At 43.2% G+C, this 12,786-nt stretch overlaps 1 protein-coding gene across 4 annotated transcripts in view; it reads right to left on the bottom strand.

Annotated features, from left to right (window-relative positions):
• Window positions 1-503: 503 nt before the first annotated feature.
• Window positions 504-12,786, bottom strand: part of Grm1 (glutamate metabotropic receptor 1) — a 364,203-nt gene continuing 351,920 nt past the window's right edge. For 2 of the 4 annotated variants that reach the window (XM_006984436.4, XM_042262295.2), the window contains one exon: window positions 504-4,334. In XM_006984436.4, the coding sequence (XP_006984498.1) occupies window positions 3,392-4,334 (943 nt within the window). In that variant the 3' untranslated portion in view covers window positions 504-3,391. The remainder of the gene's footprint in view (window positions 4,335-12,786) is intronic. The other 2 variants (XM_016002929.3, XM_016002930.3) reach the window with 2 other exon arrangements.

Genomic DNA, 12,786 nt, shown 5'->3' with positions numbered 1-12,786 from the left:
TGTCTCTCTCTCTCTCCTAGGGCACATCAGTCTGCAGGGGTCTTAGAGTAGAAAATATGAATGCCTGATTTATTTGGAAGCTCACATGTGATGTTGACATTAAAATTTAGGATTGAGCCTGGCACAGAATAGAAATGTGTTAAGAACCTGGGAAACTAAGTACCCCTATAGTGTGAGTTGGGTACAGAAAAGTTTGAAGGGCACACATGGGACAAAGGTGGAGTCCATGTCTCCAGAGCTCCACTAACAACCAGCTGTTTCTCTTCTCTCAAAAATTCAAATGACAGTGCAGGTCACAGGGTTTGAAATTCTAAGTTTGGATTCCATGTCATCAAAGCTAGACTGTTCTATTTTATGACCCGTCATGCATATTTTGTGTGATGCTTAAAACTTCCTCCTTGGAAATGTGTTGTAGGCAAAAATCAAACTATTGAGATTATTTGTTACACTGGCCCATTTCTGCTATTGTAATGCTTACAAAATTCAGAGAAGGAATAGACACATTTAATAAATAGAAAATATTTATTATGGTACAGCATCATCAAGATTATATGACAAAAGGCAGTAACAAGCCAAAGGAAAACACTTTTACAGGAAGCGAAACACTTTGTATAAGCACATACATTACAGTGAAGATATTTTTCCCTTTAGGTACAGGATATGTATGTGTACATCTCCAATTCTGAACAATTATATGAGCTAATATTTCTATTTATTCTGGAAAATTCATAATCATGTTAAGAGTAGGCATCCAGTAATATTTTAATCAGTATTGAGTGTGTTCACCAAATGTCTCAGACTGAAACCCCAGAACAAACTCGCCTGTTACAGCATTCGAATAGGAAGCATTGCCTCATCTATTCTGGCAAAATAAATAAATAAATAAATAAATAAATAAATAAATAAATAAATAAATAAATAAATAAAATAACAAAAAACCTGAATGCACAATTCCATAGTAATGAAGGCCATATGTTGGTGCCTCAAGAATTAAAAGAACATAGGATGCAATATGGGTTCTCCCACTGTTTTCCCAACTTAGTAGAAACCCATCTATTTAGCACTGAACCATCTTTGTTGTTGTTTTTTGAGACAGGTGTAGGCTTGGAATTCATTGTGTGGACTATGCTAGCCTCAACCTTACAGAGATCCACCTACCTCTGCCTCCCAAGTGCTGAGATCAAAGACGTGTGCTAACACGCCCTGCCCTGCACCATCTATTTTTCTCTCCTTCTGTTTCTTTACAATGAAAACACAGAGTTCAATTCTTGAGGTCTTTGCAATAAGGATGTTCAAAAGTATTTTTTTAAAGGAAAGACAGAAATTCTTGATAAGGAACTCACTAAACTGGGCAGTAGAATGTGGAAACTTAAGAAACACAACTCTGATATAGGAGTTGATGTTAAATTCCAAAGAAATGATGTTTTGGGTATTTAGAGATTCTAAGATGATGCATTTTTGGCTGAGAAATCACTAGCTTCAACATGAAGAAAGCAAATTAAAATGGCTGAACATAAGGCATAAACAAAGATATTTAAAGGGAGCAGATTCATCCCACAAATAATAGAAGAAATAAAAATAACAAAAACAATCCTTTTCTTTGGGGTTAGGAAAGGCAGGGGTAAGATGGAGTAATTGGATCACATATATGTGGATATCACAGGGTAGTAAACATAGGGATCATAAGGAAGAGATGCTAACAAAAACATAAGCATAAAGCATGTAAAAAATTTTTAAGAATGAAGTGTGATTGACAGGCAGATGGTTGAGACACTCTGAGTGGACTTGAGTATCGTCACACACTAGAAGACCATGAAACTCAAGTAGCTGTGGAAAAACTTTTTAAAAATATATCTGAAATATTCTAAATATTGCCTTTTCAACCTTACATTTTAATAACAATGTGCACAAGTTTATAAAAATGTACTTTTTAGTGTCACGCACTGTTTGGTGACCTTTTTATACAATGCACTTTCAAACTATTTCATTGATAACATTCTCATATCGTAAAATATCTGAAAAATAAATCCCCACCTAGAAGGATTTCCATCGCAGCTGCACATGAGAAACATCAGACCACAGACCCAACCTTCAAAGAGACACTGGTAACAGTGATGCAGAGAACATCACTGGAACATAAAAATATTTATACTATACCCAAAAGACAATGTCCTAGTTGCAGCTAGACCGACATTACGTGGTACGAATTTTATAATCACATGTATACAAGGAACACAGGAAAACACATTCAGTTGCTAGTTCCAGGGACTCCAGGGACAATAGGAAAGAATTGAAACCAGTAATCGTTGCTATGAGTACACCATTAGGTTCAAAGATAGATTTGTTTCCGTAGCACATGGGAGAAACTGTGGCACCACATTGTACTTATACTGAATCTCAGAAGTCCAACTGGTTGGTATTATTTGCTACAGTAAATGGAAAGTAAAACTTGGCAACGTGGCTTGTCCTCTTTTGCTGAAGGGCAATGGAGAACCTGGTTGGCACAGCACAAGTGAGTCCACAAAACGTCTCTGACGTTCCTTGTCATCCTCCTCCCTTCCAAAGTTATCAATAAACAAGCATGGAGTCTGCGAAGCTCATTTTTTTTGACCTTGCTCAAGGACCTGTGTGGATATTGTGTCTTGCTTCCCCCTTCTTCCCCCCATAGCACTTCTGATATAGCTCGTTTGGGTGATGATTTTGTTCATACTTTCATTTTCCTAGCCAGAGGGAATTAACAGAAATTCAAGGTGTTACTGTGCCTTTATCCCAGGTTGACTACAGGCTCGGCACTGGATCATAGCAGTGAAAAGGGACCCTCATGAGGTCAGTTCCTGGGGCTCCCTTAGTCCAGGAGTCTGCAGGCTCAGCAGGCTTCTGAGATGGGAGCTGTTGTCCCATCGATGTCCCTACGTCCCAGCCTCTCCTCATCCACTCACCAGGAATGTTGTGAGATGAACTAATGATTCAGCTTGGCACCATCACAGGGGCTGCTCCGCTTCTAGCTTCACAAAGAGAGTGTGGGCAGATATATGTATGCACAATCGAGCAAAAGAAGAGATTTTTGTTGTTGTTGTTGATTTTATTTTTACGTTTTATTATTTTCCCCCCGATAAAAGTTACATACCATATGGAATTGTGCTTTGTCATAATTCCCTTTCTTCCTAGAGAAGGTTTTTGAATAATTCAAGAGTCACAATCCTGGCCGGGACCACTGTTCACTTGGCATCTTTCCTCTCCCTCGTTAAGGCAGCCACAGCATTCTTTATCCCCTGCAGACTGTGGTCCTCCATCACCGTGCTTCTCCCAGCTTCCTACACGTTTCCAGAGGGGTTGACATTCCTTAGCACATTCCTTAGCATTTCTGGCTTCTCCACATACAGTTCCCCCCTTACAGGGTGGAAGAGCTTTGCTTGTAGTCCCTCAGGATGACAGAGGCGTAGGTCACGTTTGGAGGGGTGCAGAGCACTGACTCAGACACTGGGGAGCTGGGTACCGAACTGCCAGAGGCCACCGAGTCTCGGAACGGAGAAGGAGGCGTCAGGGCAGGCGAATCCTCTGGGGTTAGCTTGCTGGCTGCAGGCAGGTCCTCCTCCTCTTCCAGTTCGTCTTCCTCCGTGTTCCCTTCGCGCTCATACACGAACTCCTGCAGGAGCTTGAACCTCTCGCTGTCATCATCGTCGTCCTCCCGGGGAGGGGAGATGGGCTCCTCTCGGAAGGTGCTCAGCTGCAGGGGCAGCATCTGCAGGTGTTGCGGGGGAGGCGGGGGTGGGTACAGAGAGCGCAGCCCGTTCCCCGGTGTCCCCGGGCCTGCCAGCACCGCGTGCAAGTCCGGGATCCCCGCGCCAAAGTTGGTGACCACGCCTTGCAGCTGGTCCATCAGGGATTTGGGCTGCTGCGGGGGTTGCTGAGGGGGCGGCGGCTGTTGCTGCTGCTGCTGCGGAAGAGGAGGAGGCAAGCCCTTGGGGATGACGGAATCAGCCAGGAACAGGGGGGTCTCCTCTGCGGTCAGGTGAGGCGGCAGAGGTGGTGTGGTGGCCACGGGTGGCCCGCGTCGGTGCACCACCATGGAAGGGCTGCTGGGAGGGCTGAAGCGAGCCGAGGGGGTGTTGTCCTCTTCCTCCACATTGTAAAGGGTCTTGGTGCTGGCATCTGAAAAGGTCAGGCTCTTGCCAGAGCCTTGGTAACTTTTAGTGAGGGGTTTGATCACGGCCGTTTGGTTGCAGGCCGTCTCGTTGGTCTTCACGTGCACAGAGAGGCGCTGCCACACGTGCTGTCCCTTAGGCGCCTGTCTTCCACCTGGTTCAGACCATGACACAGACTTGCCGTTAGAACTATGAATAAAATAGAGATGGGTTTACTTACACACGGATCCTGCACAGAGGACAAATTGCATCTGAATTATGTCCACCCCCAACACTGTGCAATTCAGCTGCACCATCCACCTCCCCTGCTCCCCCTTACAGTAAAAATCAAATACTGGCAACTTCAGCTACCAGAGACTGCCTCTGAAGAGGGGACCAGAACATTCTACTCAAGCCGAGGAAAGTAAGCGCTAACCCAAGAAAGGTTACTAGTGAGAAAGCCTAGTCTATTGAGGAAAATGGCTATTTCCAATTCAGCTATACGATTTCACGAAGTACGCCCTTCGCCACCACACATACGCTAACAATGAAACAGTCCCATTGAGGGCAATTAATGAAGTGGTTAACAAATTAAAACGACCCTTCACTGCAAGACTGAATGATTATCGAACTGCTGGAAGAAAAAAATGGAAACACACACACACACACACACACACACACACACACACACACACACACACCACTTAAGCTTCCCGTAGAAAACACAACACAGGGGTTTAGTCTTAAGACCCACATATAACGTTACTTTCACTGTGCTGTGGGATTTATGAACTAGAAGCGCTCAGTTGCTCATTCTGATTTTTTGTACTGCCCATCATTAGAGTGAACATAGATAGGACACCTGCACCAAGGAGGTAAGACCGGGGGAAAAAATATGTGAGTGGCTGCAGAGTTTCATGATTTCCCATTTACTTTTTGCTCATCTTAGAACACTATTCCTGATGGGTACAATGTATGACAATTCACATAAAGGTACAGATTCTCAGCTGCTCCTTAGGAGTGGGATACTCAAATACAGACACCGGCAAAAGAGAGACAACAGGATGGGCTAACAAACACAGTGCTCACAGCTGGCACTAATCCTCCCACCAATTTTGATGCAAATGAGCCAAAATCAAGATTCTAAGAAAGCAGTGGTCACTAAGGCCAAGGACCCTGCTTGGGTCTCTTTCCACTTACCTTTGCTAAAGGAAAATTCTAGAACACCACCATGCTTCCAACCTCCTCAGCTGTTATGGCTTAGCTCTTACGTGCCTCTCAAAAAGCTTGTGTACTGAAAATTTGCTTTTTCAGAGCAGAGGTGTTGAGGGAGGAAAGGGACTTTTGAATGATGAGACTTGTGTCCTCATTGAAGGATTAAGGTATTTGAGACTCATAGCTCAGTGGGTTTCTCGAGAGAGAGGCCTTGTAGTGAAAGCCAGCCCCCTCCCCCTCTGCTTCCTAGCCACCATCAGCTGAGCAGCTTTGACCTGCCACATGCTCTTGATCAAGATGGTTGCACCTTGGCACAAGTTCAGGAACAACAGAGCCCAGTGAACATGGGCTGAAACCTTCGAAAGCGCAAGCTAAAATCAATCATCCCTCCTTTCAGTTGACTCTCTCAGATACTTTGCCACAAGACTACACAGCTAACACATCAGCCTTAACCCCCCAATGAAATCCCCATACACCAACCAAGGAGAAAGTCACCCCGAAGAAGAAAATACAAAATGTGTTATGGCAACCACAAATCTTATTCATTCTGAATCTTGCAATAGTTTGGATCTTGCTGTTAGAGACTCTGATGATTTTCTATGTAATTTTTGGCAGATGGTGGCACCTTACCACACCATTCTATTAATAAAAACACTGCTAATACTTAAAAAGAAGCAATTTTCTTCTGCTCCCCATCCCCTTTTTAGGACTTTGCTTTTTTCTTTGTATCTATTAAAGCAATAGAAAAGGGAACGCAAAAAAGAACAAAGTTGTGACATTAAAAAAAATTGGAAAATGAACATTCTTTCTTAGGTGGAGGTGTGAAATAGGTTGTCCCACATCACAGTCTTTTGTTTGAAGGGGGGGAAAAGTAGGAAATGTTCACTAAGATAATGGTTTATTGGATCATTTTGAAAGACAAGAATGAAGGCTTCAAAACTTACATATGATTCTCAGAATATTTGTGACAAGGGTTAATGTTCAACATTTTATATTTTATAACCTTGAAAAGTGAAGTGAGCCTCAGAAGTTGAGATTAATTTTAACGTCAGGTACTGAATATAAAAAGTTCAAAAATTGGTATAACACCTAAAATTCTGACCTCATGACTTGACGAGAAAGGTAGTTCCCAACAAAACATTGCTCAGTCTCCCCCTAAAACTAGCTGCAAGGTATCCTTGCATTCCTGGAAAACCCTGAGGTAGTGGCTCTTCTACTTTACTTATTTCACTGACTACACCATCAGCTGTTTTTATTACTGTCCAAGGATCTACCCTGGGCCTCATGTTAGACCATACCCAAATGTTAACAGTATTTTTGATGATCATGCAGGCAGCTATGATCACAATTTAGTTCTATTTTAATTGAACACAATTTTTATTCTTGTGTTGGGAGATTTTTTTTCACTATCACTGTTAAAATTAGCAGCATTCTTTCCCTCAGAGTCTTGCTCTAAATTATCTGTAAAGTCCTGTTTAATTAGGAAACAGATATCATGCCCCAGGGCGTTTGGTGGATTATAAAAATTAGACTAACCTTTCCCAAGGACAAAATAAATTGCTTAGTAAAAATCAGAGATAGTGGGGGGAAATGCATCATGGCATAGACATTGAGGCATGGGTTATTAACTGCTCCTTCAGGATAAGTTACTTTTCATCTGTGGTCCAGAGAAAATCTGGAGGGTCTGTGGATCTACACAGCTACTAAGCACTGTTTGTAGACTGAGTAAATAAAATTTGTACAGGAGAAAAGTCTACCACTGCCTTTAAATGCTTTTCGATGGTATTGTGATGAACTACCATTAAATACAAACACAACTATATTCTGAGATGTTCTCATTGTGTTCAGTAGACACTAGTCAAGGTAATTGCAGTTACTGGTTCAGGTAAAGACACAATCCTGTTCCATGTGAAGAGTAAGCAGCCTACCTGGATATTCATAGTTATTAAGAAGATAAAAATACATAAACTTCAGGGTGTTGCAAGAGAAAAAATACATTCAACATAGAATAGTGCTGTGAAATGAAAGCTATGTTTAAGCCCACAAAACTTTAGTGTTTGGGCTTCGGCCACCAGCTTCTTGCTTCCATTGTTTACCTTTTTTTTAATTTCTTAATCTTAAGAAAGAGCTAGGGATATAGCTCACAGGTAGTAGAATGCTTGCTTGCCAAGTGTGCAGGAAGCCCTAGGTTTGATCTCTAGTATTGCATAAGCCAGGTGTGGTGGTACATACCTGTTATCTCAGTATGAGGAGGTTGAGGCAAGAGAATCAGAAGTTCAAGGGTGATCTTTAGCTACATGGCAAGTTTCAGGTCACCCTGGGCTACATGTGACTCTGTCTCAAAAAGAGGGGCAGGGGAGCAAACAAAGCAATCAGACTTAGAAAACTCCATATAATTGTCTCAAAGCACTCTTTGTTTTGACTTGCAAAGGCATACTTCAGATAGAAAATTACCTCCTTCCTGAAGATAAAACACTGTGGGTCAGGACTAACTTACCTCTGTTGGTTAAATATATTTAATGATACTACAATTATTGAAATGGTCAGTGGTGTAACCAATGTACCTTGAGCCTCTCTGGTTATCAGACTATAAAATAATGGGCCTGGAGAACATAGTGTTTCCCTAGGATTGCCTCCTTGGAAGTAGAAACATCTGAAACCCCAGGAATTTTAGAACTTGTCAGGCAATCTTGAAGGAGAGACTTGGGGCTACGCCATGCTGGGCAGAAGCATCCTTGGGCCTGATTGCTTAGCTCTGCACACCCCCTGCTTTCTATTTAAACCACACCCTTAAGACAGGACAAGAATATGGATTGGGGAGTTGCAGTATCTCTTTGGGCCCATCTCAGCGTGGTCGCACTGAGTAAATCCCCTTCTCTTGCTTTCACTATTAAATTGGTTCTCTTTATGGGCTCATCCAGGACAAGTAGCCAAATCTGACTTGTTGGGGACACAGGGTGCGATCCGAAGTCTAGTGACAGTAGGTCTCACAGGAAGAGCAGATGGATAGGGAGAAGACAATGTTTCATTCTCCTATACAAAACTGACAGGTCTGTGGCTGCAATCCTGGAGTCAACAGGTCAAGGTTGTTGCTTTGATTGTTCTTCCACTGGGTAAGGGTCACAAGCCCTCCCCCGCCCCAAACAAAAACCCCAGTATTTATAGCATTCTTTTTTTTTTCCAAAACAGGGTTTTGTAGTGGGTAGCCATTCCAGCTTGGTTTTGGAAGTTCCAACCCCCATTGAGACTCTGGCAACTGTCACGCCTACGAGGCGGGGCGAGGGGAGGCGCCTGGGGACCCGAGAGCTGGATGGGCCAGCGCTCGCTCTGGGCGCTCTCTCGGTGCCGGAACACTGACCGGTGCAGATTGACTGTGCAGAGCTCCGGAGAACACCGCTGGACTGCGTTACACCTTCCCCAGACCCTGCGACCTACCCATTACTTAATTTGTGAGTTACGCCATTAAATAAATATCCTTTTAACTACGTGGAGTGGCCAAAATAATTTCTCCAATATCTGGCGCCCAACGTGGGGCACGAACCCACGACCCTGAGATTAAGAGTCTCGTAAGCGTTTGAGTGATTATTTTATAAGTGGATTGTGGGACTGCGGGGCTTGGGGAACCTGGAGAGAAGCTCTCCAGCAACAGGGTTTCTCTGTGTAGTTTTGCACCTTTCCTGGATCTCACTCTATCGACCAGGCTGGCCTCGAACTCACAAAGATCTACCTGGCTCTGCCTCCCAAGTGCTGGGATTAAAGGCGTGAGCCACCACCGCCTGGCTTACAGCATTCTAAATAGCTGGGAGTGGGTTGGATAAAGAGATTAGTATATTGTTGGCATTCAGAGTGAGTCTGTCTCTTTTATTTGTTTCTGTAAGTACTGATTACATCTGCAGAGTTCACACTCTCTGTTCCAGGGATCTCTAAAGTGAAAACAGTTGGTGGGCAGGCTGGAGATAGGAAGAAAGCATCCTGCACCAGCGGCCTGAAGAGGAGGCAGACAAAAAGCCAGTACCATTGCCAGGCTTATGAACTTTACAGCAGTATCCAGAGAGCGACAGGCAAGACAAAATCTTCCTGTCAAGAAGGGAAAGGTGCCTCCTCAGAACCTGAAGAGGCAAGCATTTTGTTTTCTATAAAACGGGAAATAGGGCCATGGAGGTGGTTCACTGGGTGATGGCACTTCCTGATGAACCTAAGATCCGGAGAATCAACACTGGACTCAAATGGTGGAAGAAGAGAACCGGTTCCCATGAGTTGTTATCTGAGCTAGACACATACATACCTTCTCCCCCATATCTCTCTCTCTCTCTCTCTCTCTCTCTCTCTCTCTCTCTCTCTCTCCCTCTCTTTCTCCATAATCAGTTAATTAGTACAGCAATGTAAGTAAATGAGACAAGAGCATCAGGAAAGGCCATGGCGTTCCAGTAGAGACAGAAAGGTTCACCAAGCATAGAATCCATGAGCCACCAGCACTAGGGTACCCTCCTATAGCCCTGCTGCTTTAGCGTGGTGTCAGGATACCTTGGAGTCTGGCCCCAGAAGCCTCTGGTGGAGCTGTCCATCTTTTCACCTGCATATGCGTCAGCCAGTTGGCACCAGCATGCGGTCTGGAAGGTGGAGGCTCTTGCTGATTCTTAGGCAGAGGAACTATTCGAAACCATTGGAGTCAGGCTTCTGTCTTCCCAGGCAGCCCCAAGTTAGTTTTTCCATACTGACACTAGTTCCACTTCTTGAAAACATTACAGAAAGATCTGAATATTTAGCACCTTCTCTCCACTGTGGAGGACTAGGAACATAATTAAAATTTCTTGCCTATTCACCATTACTCGTAATAAAGAGAATCTTGAATGTGCTTTTGAAGACAGATAGACTCTTATTATGTGAGAACTCGATAGTTCCTGTAGATAATCTTAAGCAGTGCTGTGAAGTTTCTCCTTCCCGTCTGAATTCTGTCCTCACCATGGGTTAGTCACAGAACCATTGTCTTAGTGAGATACATAATTTACAAAGTCAAAATATTTGACCCTTATCTAGTAATCTTCAGAGCAGTTGATTTCTACACCTTCCAACCATATGACCCAGGATGAAGGACAGCACACACGCAGACGCACACTCACACACACTCACACACACATACACACATACACATATCACTTTGCTTTTCTAGAACTCCATGATTTCTTTAATAAGCCAATAAGATAAAATATATCCCAAGTTTAATTTTCTCATCGACGTCAACGAAGCATGGATAACTCAAGAGCTCTGCTCCCAGCATGAGATCTACTGTTCTGAGAAAATTACCAAGTCATTTCCAAACTAGAAGAGAATTCTGAGGAGTATTAAACTTTTCCAAGCAAGTCTCAAAGGATCTTTGGTTTTCAGTCATTTTCAAGCTGACGAAAGAAATTCACGTGTCAGAGTTTACATAAGATGTCATGTTTGTGGGCTGGAACTGGCCCAGAAGCACTGCTCTTGTAGAAAATCTGAGATTGGTTCCCAGTACCCGCTTGGAGCACCTCACAATCATCTGTAACTCAGGATCCAGGTGATCCAACACCCTCTTCTGGTCTTCATGGGTAACTATAGTCATAGATATGGACAAACACATGTAAATATAACTACAAAATTTAATAATTTTGTAAATTATTTTAAAAATATACTGTGCTGGTACCAGGGTATTGTCCTAGTAATGGGACCTGTGTGCTGTTAGATTCCCTTAGGAAATACAGATAGGAACAGACGGTGTTACTTTTGAGGGAAGTTCAGGTCAAACACTAGCCTGTCCTCTATGGTCCCGTCTACTAGACTTGGATTTTAATTGCCGGTTACTTGATGCCCCTCAGTACTCACAGGCTGCCCTGCAAATATAGGGCAGTTGCATTGCTCTGCCTGGATTATTCCTCAGGGGCAAGAGAGACAGAGACAGACCACAGTGATCCAGTTTATTTCTTATGTTAGTCTCTTGTCACGCTCTTAAAAAAAAAAAAAAAAAAAAAAAAAAAAAAAAAAAAAAACAGTGGGAAATGAAGGTTACAGAAAGAACACTTTCTTGTTTTCCTTTCTCCCAGACAACCACGACTAAAAATATCTGGTCTTAGTCTAAGGGATGCAAGGTTAAAGCCACTGATCTCTCTGTTCCTTTATAGTTGAAGATGGGAGGCTTGAATAGCCTGTTCCTAAAATTCTTGACAACCCACCTGTTAGCTTTGCTGATAGGTGTATGTTTTTTCCTTCTTCAATCACCACCAAAGAAGTATACTTGGCTTTTACTTTTGTTTGTAGAAACTCACCTTTAAGTCATGGAATGTCAGTTGATTCTCCTCTCTCTGACCCTGCTGTCAGGGCAAGACAAACCCGTCCACCCATCCCTATCAATCCCTTTTGACAGGCAGCCAGCGGTTATCACAAATTAGGATCTCCTTGCTGTGTCCTTGGTCAGACTCACCCTCAGTGCAAGAAACACTTCATGCCTTTGGATTTGGAAGAGTTTCAGAGAAGGCGTCCAGCTATGGTACAGTGGCTCTGTTAGGGGCTTCCAAAATGCCACTAAAACATACTGGCATGACTATCCAATGTGTCCTCCCTATGTCTGGATGATTTGATGGAGACGACATTGTTTGGATACAGGATTCTACAGGAAAGAGTAATAAAGGAGGCCACGGACTTCCTGGTACACGTCACTGAGTAAAAGGAAGAGGCACCATGGCTCCATGACCAGCCTCTGCCGCCAGTTCTGTACCAAACATTGAAACAAATTGGGCTCTTCTATCTGAAGAGCTATTCAAGCCACAGACACCTCATCAGTGGGCTCCCTCCTGCTGCAGGAATGTGTACCTTTGACTCTCCCAGGAGTTTGGAGGGCTGTAAAGGAACAGCTGAGAAAGACCACAGACTCCATGCACAATGAATCGAACATGGTCTAGGTGCTTTGGTTAACTTAAAAAGACACTGTCAAGAGCTAAGGGTCAAAAATCTGACCAAACATGCACCGTTTTTTATCAGACTTGAATGTCTGATAAAAATCATATAGAATGCTGGGAAATTTGTTTTTGTTTATTTGTAACATTTGCTTTTAAGTGGGACTCACAAAACCTTCGTTTTGTGTTCCCCAAGGTGTGGGAGACACCCAGCTCATGTTGGCGCCCACCCTCACGCACCCACATTGTGGAACTTTTCATAAATTTCAGCTATAGCTTTTACTTCAATGCAGACAGGATCATTTCAAACATTTGTGCAACAGCAAAAAAGGAAAAAGAAAAAGGCAAAAGGAAAAGAAAAGAAAAAAGGGCTCTGTTTGCCAAGGAGAAGCTGACAAATTTGTTGAGGGGAAGATTCACTTTCGAGCTCATGAGTGGGAGTCACCAACCAAAGTGAATCCTTAAAGCTGGGGAGAGTGCTGCATTGGAACAGAAAATAAGCAGAGAAACTAACTGCTTGACAGTGT

Source organism: Peromyscus maniculatus, chromosome 16, assembly GCF_049852395.1.
Source record: "Peromyscus maniculatus bairdii isolate BWxNUB_F1_BW_parent chromosome 16, HU_Pman_BW_mat_3.1, whole genome shotgun sequence".
Taxonomy (NCBI): Eukaryota; Metazoa; Chordata; class Mammalia; order Rodentia; family Cricetidae; genus Peromyscus; species Peromyscus maniculatus.
This window is presented reverse-complemented; position numbering and strand designations above follow the sequence as displayed.